The sequence below is a fragment of the Cicer arietinum genome, chromosome 3, assembly GCF_000331145.2.
Source record: "Cicer arietinum cultivar CDC Frontier isolate Library 1 chromosome 3, Cicar.CDCFrontier_v2.0, whole genome shotgun sequence".
NCBI classification, from domain to species: Eukaryota; Viridiplantae; Streptophyta; class Magnoliopsida; order Fabales; family Fabaceae; genus Cicer; species Cicer arietinum.
Genome location: NC_021162.2, coordinates 64,791,806 through 64,798,408, shown reverse-complemented (window position 1 = coordinate 64,798,408; position 6,603 = coordinate 64,791,806). Strand labels below are relative to the sequence as shown.

The 6,603-nt window shown below is 34.9% G+C and overlaps 1 protein-coding gene across 2 annotated transcripts in view; it reads left to right on the top strand.

Moving 5' to 3' along the window:
- The first annotated feature begins 1,024 nt into the window (after positions 1-1,024).
- The window catches only part of LOC101510884 (uncharacterized), an 11,001-nt gene continuing 5,422 nt past the window's right edge, over positions 1,025-6,603 (top strand). Inside the window, exons 1-12 of one of the 2 annotated variants that reach the window (XM_073365896.1) lie at positions 1,025-1,878; positions 2,248-2,806; positions 3,071-3,274; positions 3,868-3,972; positions 4,397-4,462; positions 4,545-4,709; positions 4,870-4,944; positions 5,064-5,215; positions 5,435-5,570; positions 5,646-5,715; positions 5,812-5,939; positions 6,025-6,081. In XM_073365896.1, the coding sequence (XP_073221997.1) occupies positions 1,205-1,878; positions 2,248-2,806; positions 3,071-3,274; positions 3,868-3,972; positions 4,397-4,462; positions 4,545-4,709; positions 4,870-4,944; positions 5,064-5,215; positions 5,435-5,570; positions 5,646-5,715; positions 5,812-5,939; positions 6,025-6,081 (2,391 nt within the window). In that variant the 5' untranslated portion in view covers positions 1,025-1,204. The remainder of the gene's footprint in view (positions 1,879-2,247; positions 2,807-3,070; positions 3,275-3,867; positions 3,973-4,396; positions 4,463-4,544; positions 4,710-4,869; positions 4,945-5,063; positions 5,216-5,434; positions 5,571-5,645; positions 5,716-5,811; positions 5,940-6,024; positions 6,082-6,603) is intronic. The other variant, XM_004493116.4, reaches the window with a different exon arrangement.

The following is a 6,603-nucleotide window of genomic DNA, read 5'->3' as shown; positions in this document are numbered from 1 at the left end:
AATAAATGACGCAGATCTTATATAAATGATTTTCCAAAAACTGATTGATACTTGTATATATTTATTTATTTAGACATTCTTTTCAAAAAAGTAGTGTGTTTAAAATTGGAAAGAGTAGGATACATTGTACTCAAAAAAATAAATTAAATATTTTCAACAAATTAAAAGAGGAGGAAATTATTATTAATTCAAGTAATATCATTAATTATTTTAAAATTGTTTATTAGAAAATTTAAACTCTGTCTTTTTAAGTTAAAAGATTAAACTACTACCACAAAAAGTAGTATTTATATGTAAGAATAAATTTTTCTTACCATATATATAATTAGAGAGGATGTATATTTTGGAAAGGTCTCGAGGACGAGAAGTCATTTGAGAAATATCTGAATTTTATGCTATTACAACATAATAGATGCGTTTGTTTTAAAAAAATTTAAAAATAATTTTTATAATATTTTATTTTTTGTTATAACATTTAAAAAGAAAAATAAAAAGAAAACATCAAATAAAAAATTAGTTTAAATAGTTTATCTTAAAATATAATTTTAAGTATTTTATCTATTTTTTATAATTATTTTTGAACAATAAAATTTAAAATTAGTTAAAATGAAAAACTATTTTAAAAATTATTAATAAAAATTACTTTTGCAAAATATCTTTTAAAAAAATAAAAAATTTATATATTAAAATATCTAAATTATTAAATATTAAATTACTTTTTTTAACTAATAGCAAATAAATTTAAAAAATTTATATAATATTTAAATAAATTTTGATAAAAATCATCTTTAAAAATATAAAATAAAATTAAAATCTTAAACAAATTGCAATAGATATAATAAAATTGAAGCGTATCTAAAAATTAAAACCGGTATGATTTACATGAATTTTGTAAAATTCTGAATTGAAACCGTCCGATGTCCAATTAACGAGCATGATGTAAAAACTAGGTAATTTATAAGTGGAGTCAATCTCGGTAAAACGCAAGGAAGCGTAGGATAAGAAAGTCGAGGGAGCCGCATCACCCCGCCATTCAAATAAGAAACAGAAACCCTCGTTGCGTTTTCTCTCATTCTTTCTTTTCGACTTTCGAGCGAGGCTCACCCACTCTTCCCTCCCTTTCTTTATATCTCTCTCTCTCTCTTCTCTATCCACTCCAATAACACTATTCAACTCCGCAACCCTTTCTCTCTCAATTTCATCAATGGCGAACGATCCAAATCAAACTCAAATGGCTCTAATTCTAGGACAGGATTCAACTCACTTGGAATCCCTAATCACAAACCTCATGTCCTCCTCCAACGACCAACGTTCCCAAGCCGAAAACCTCTTCAACCTCTGCAAACAAACCTACCCTGATTCCTTAATCCTTAAACTCTCTCAACTTCTTCACACTTCCCCTAACCAAGAAACACGTACCATGTCCACCATCCTTCTCCGCCGTCACCTCACGCGCCACCATGATGAATCCTTTATTTACCCACACCTTTCACCTTCAACTCAATCCACCCTCCGTTCCCTCCTCCTCTCGTCTCTCCATCAAGAGCCAGTCAAATCAATCGCTAAAAAACTTTGCGACACTGTTTCCGAACTTGCCTCCGCTCTTCTCTCCGATGACCTTGCTTCCTGGCCTGACCTTCTTCCGCTTCTTTTTCAGTGGGTTACTGCATCTGACACTAGGCTTCAGGAAATTTCTTTACTTGTGTTCGCTCAATTGGCTCATTATATCGGTGAAACCCTACTTCCTCAATTGTCCACCCTTCACTCTGTTTTCCTCCGCTGCCTCGGTGCTTCCACCTCTGCCGATGTCCGTATCGCTGCCCTTGCCGCTAGTATCAACTTCGTTCAGTGCCTCTCCAATCCCTCCGACCGCGACAGGTATTGCAAACTCAAATTGTGGTCCAATTTTGATTAACTTCAATTGAGTTATGTTCATAGGTTTCATGAAAATTGAGATTCACTTGTTATTGATTCCTGTTGGTATTTGTTGAACTGTATATATGAAGTTGGTGGAACTGTTATTGTTACTGAATTAACTATTTCCACCAAATTATGGTCCAATTGTGATTGATTAACTTCAATTGAAGTAAGTTTATTGGTTTCATGAAAATTGAGATGCACTAGTTATTGATTATTGTTAGTATTTGTTGAATTCTATGTTTGAAGTCTGTGGAACTGTTATTGTCACTGACTTAACTATTCCAACAATAAGAATATGGCTGACTAAGTGTGCATGTGTAATTATAGGTTTCAGGATTTGCTTCCCCTCATGATGCAGACATTGACTGAGGCATTGAATTCTGGTCAGGAGGCCACTGCGCAGGAGGCACTTGAGCTTCTCATTGAGCTTGCTGGGACTGAGCCACGGTTCCTGCGCAGGCAGATTGTTGATGTTGTTGGTGCCATGCTGCAGATTGCTGAGGCTGACTCTCTAGAAGAAGGGACTCGCCATTTGGCTATTGAGTTTATTGTTACACTTGCTGAGGCGAGGGAGCGTGCTCCTGGGATGATGAGGAAGCTACCGCAGTTTGTGAGTAAGCTGTTTGGTGTGCTGATGAATTTGCTGCTGGATATTGAGGATGATCCTGCTTGGCATGGTGCTGAGACTGAGGATGAGGATGCTGGTGAGACTAGTAACTATGGATTTGGACAGGAATGTTTGGATAGGCTTTCAATTGCTTTGGGTGGGAACACGATAGTTCCGGTTGCGTCTGAGTTGTTGCCAACTTACTTGGCTGCACCTGAATGGCAAAAGCACCATGCTGCACTCATTGCTCTTGCACAAATTGCAGAGGGTAGTTCAAAGGTATACTCTTACTAGCCAGTGTTATGCCCATCAATCGTAATTGATATGTTTTCTAAAACATTTATGGTATTAGCTACTATTATGTTTTTCTTTTGTAAAATTTTACTTGCTTATAATTATAATAGTTATAAATTATAATTGGACAATGTCTGGTGTTTCTGTCTCAATTTTTATTTTATTTTAATTTCAACATTTATTTCGTCTGCATTCTGGGTGAATTATTCTGTTTGTTCATGTCTTTGATCATAATCACTGATGGTGCAGGTGATGATAAAGAATTTGGAGCATGTGTTGTCAATGGTTTTGAATTCATTTCATGATCCACACCCCCGAGTGCGGTGGGCAGCTATAAATGCAATTGGGCAATTGTCCACAGACTTGGGGCCAGACTTGCAGGTTAAATATCACCAATTAGTGCTTCCGGCATTAGCTGGAGCCATGGATGATTTTCAAAATCCTCGAGTACAGGTTTGCACTTTTATCTTGACTTTGTACATTGTCCCCTGTACTAGTTCAAGTCACTTGGGCTCCACCATTGTTCTCTAAATATATGTTAAATTTATTTTTATCGACCATTACGTGTCCTCAATCATATTAGGTTAAAAATGGACTTGATAATACAGCTTTACTGGATTTCATTCTTGTTCTTCCATTTGTCCCTTGATTATGTATTCTACTGGAGGCAACTAATTTTGTTTCTAGTGCTTGATCAAAGTAATCTCATGCATTTATCATCTTGTGTTACCTATGGATTGTTTTTTAGGTTCTAGCACTTGTTCACATAGTTTTTATACTGTCCTCAGTTCTCTAATGGCTTTATGCAGAGGTTTTTCTCATACTCATCAGACATTTACTTTTTAAGAATATTAAACTGTCTGGGCTAATTTTCTGGAATATGCTTTTTTAATACTTCGGATTTTTTAAAATATTTTTCCATCAACTGGACACGGGTTATATGAATAATTTATTTGAAATAGTTGAGTTCTTCTTCCCCAAGTTATTACCCCTTCATAATTAGAGGTCATTAATCTTCTTCATCACTTATTACTTTTATATTGCAGGCACATGCTGCTTCTGCAGTGCTAAATTTCACTGAGAATTGCGCCCCAGATACCCTAACACCTTATTTGGATGGGATTGTGAGCAAACTTCTTGTACTACTGCAGGTATTTGTTTGTTGTTGACATTTATCTCAAAGAATATCAAAGTATGTTTTCATAATTTTATATAGATCATATGGTACATTCCTTGATTATACCTCTTGATTTTGTTTGAAACTAATGGAACTTCATGGATTCTCCTTGGTTTATTGTTTTGGTCTCCAAGGACCGAGGGGATCCACATTCTATCTATTTTTTTACCCATCTTAATTTTAGTTAGTTACTTAGTTGAAGCCTTAGGTTTCCCTATTGTTTCTTTTCTTTGTATCCTGATTGTGTGAATACTGTTGTATATAAAGTCACTTTGTTTGATCCATTGTTACAAAATGTGTCATAATCAAAAGCTGTTCCGCTGTTTTATATTTTATGGATTTGGGATGATAAATATAGAATTATATGATTTTCACTTCTTTTTATGCATGAATGATAGACTGGAAAGCAAATGGTTCAAGAGGGTGCTTTGACAGCTTTAGCATCAGTTGCTGATTCTTCACAGGTGATTTACATAGCCATTCTTCTTTGTAGTAATCACACTGTTTTAAGTCTTAATTCTTAATAAATAAATTTCATGTTAACAGGAGCAATTTCAAAAGTATTATGATGCTGTGATGCCATACCTAAAAGCTATTTTGATGAATGCAAATGATAAATCTAATCGAATGCTTCGTGCCAAAGCAATGGAGTGTATTAGTTTGGTAGGGATGGCTGTTGGAAAGGAGAAGTTCAAGGATGATGCCAAACAGGTGATTTTTAAAATATTTTAGCTTGTTATTTTGTGTTTCTTTTTTTATTCAGATAATCATGTTGCTGGTGGAAAGAGTTTTTTTATATGTTATTTCAAACGATCTGATCGTTGTTCACTTTTTGTGTGCTAATGTATGATTTTCATTCTTCTTTTACTAGGTCATGGATGTCTTGATGTCACTACAACAATCTCAACTGGATGCTGATGATCCAACCGCAAGTTACATGTTACAAGTATGGTCCTTTTCTTTCCTTCCATTTTTTGGCATTGACTTTAGAATATATTGTTTTATCGTTATAATAATTTTAATCCATTTATACCTCAGATTTTCACTTGGCTTTTATTTTCTCAGGCATGGGCACGGCTTTGCAAGTGCCTCGGGCAGGATTTTCTCCCATACATGGGTTTTGTCATGCCTCCCTTGCTCCAGTCTGCACAACTTAAGCCTGACGTGACAATTACATCAGCAGATTCTGATGCTGAATTTGATGAAGATGATGACAGGTGTCCTTTCAGCTCTGGTTACTGTATTTTGGGTCACAAAATTGATATCCATGTTATCACATCATGTGATGTGTTTCTAGATCCATTTTATTCTTTATTTCACTTCAATGTGCAGTCCTTTCTTTTGTTTGAGTTTCTACATCTGCCTTTATTTTAAACAACGTTTTTTTTGGCCATGTAACTTTCTTTTGACTAGGCGTCTGGTTGTTCTTGTTGTAGCATTGAAACCATCACTCTTGGGGACAAAAGAATAGGCATTAAGACCAGTGTCCTGGAGGAGAAGGCTACTGCATGCAACATGTTATGTTGTTACGCTGATGAGTTGAAGGAAGGATTTTTTCCTTGGATTGACCAGGTTGACATTGTTTTCTATTTTGTTGGCATTTCTGTAGCCAAAATATTTATTTGCTAACTTTCTTGAATCATCTAGGTTGCTTTCACATTGGTCCCTCTTCTTAAATTTTACTTCCATGAAGAAGTTAGGAAGGCTGCAGTTTCAGGTATATTCTTTATTCTGTAAGAACCTTTCTTCAAGCATGTCTATCTCTGATAGCCCTTACTGAATTTTTAATGCAACCTACTTGCTTTGTTAATAGCTATGCCAGAACTGCTGTCTTCAGCAAAATCGGCCATAGAGAAGGGGCAGTCACAAGGCCGTGATGCGTCTTACCTAAAGCAGTTGACTGATTATATAATACCAAATTTGGTGGAAGCATTACACAAGGTTAAAATGCTGCCTAATCTTCTGGTCTTTTGGTTCTAATTTTTAGTTTTGGTGCTTGTATCAATGTATTTTAACTGTTTGCCAGGAGCCAGAGGTGGAAATTTCTGCAGGCATGCTGGACGCACTGAATGAATGCATACAGGTTCGTAACTTTCATATATCAGGATGTATTTGTTGTGTTAATGGAAATAAATACAATTCCATGACGTGCAATCTTTTTTACCTTCTTTCAAATAACTATATGAGTGAAGGAGAAATTGGTAGCCAAATGATTTATTGTGGCACTTTTTCTCTAGAACTATGTCTTGGAAGGATTTGGTATATAATTTACAATGAGATATGAAATACTATGTTGTCAGTCTCAGATAGTGGCGCAGAGCGCCGAACCCTAAAAATGGGATAGCGGGATGACCACTATTGCGAAAGCCAAAAAAAAAAATATAAACTAAACATAAAATACAAACAGTATACAAAAATATTAAAACAGTAGCAAAATACACAAAATTAAGGGGTAATCATACTTAATAACCAAAATCCAACATCAAAGTCAAGTTCTAATAGTAATTGTAATCAACAAAATAGAGAACAAAGTAAACAAAACAGAGTCCAAAAAAGAATGAAAACAATAGAGCAAGAACATAACGATGTTGAACAGAGCAGGAAT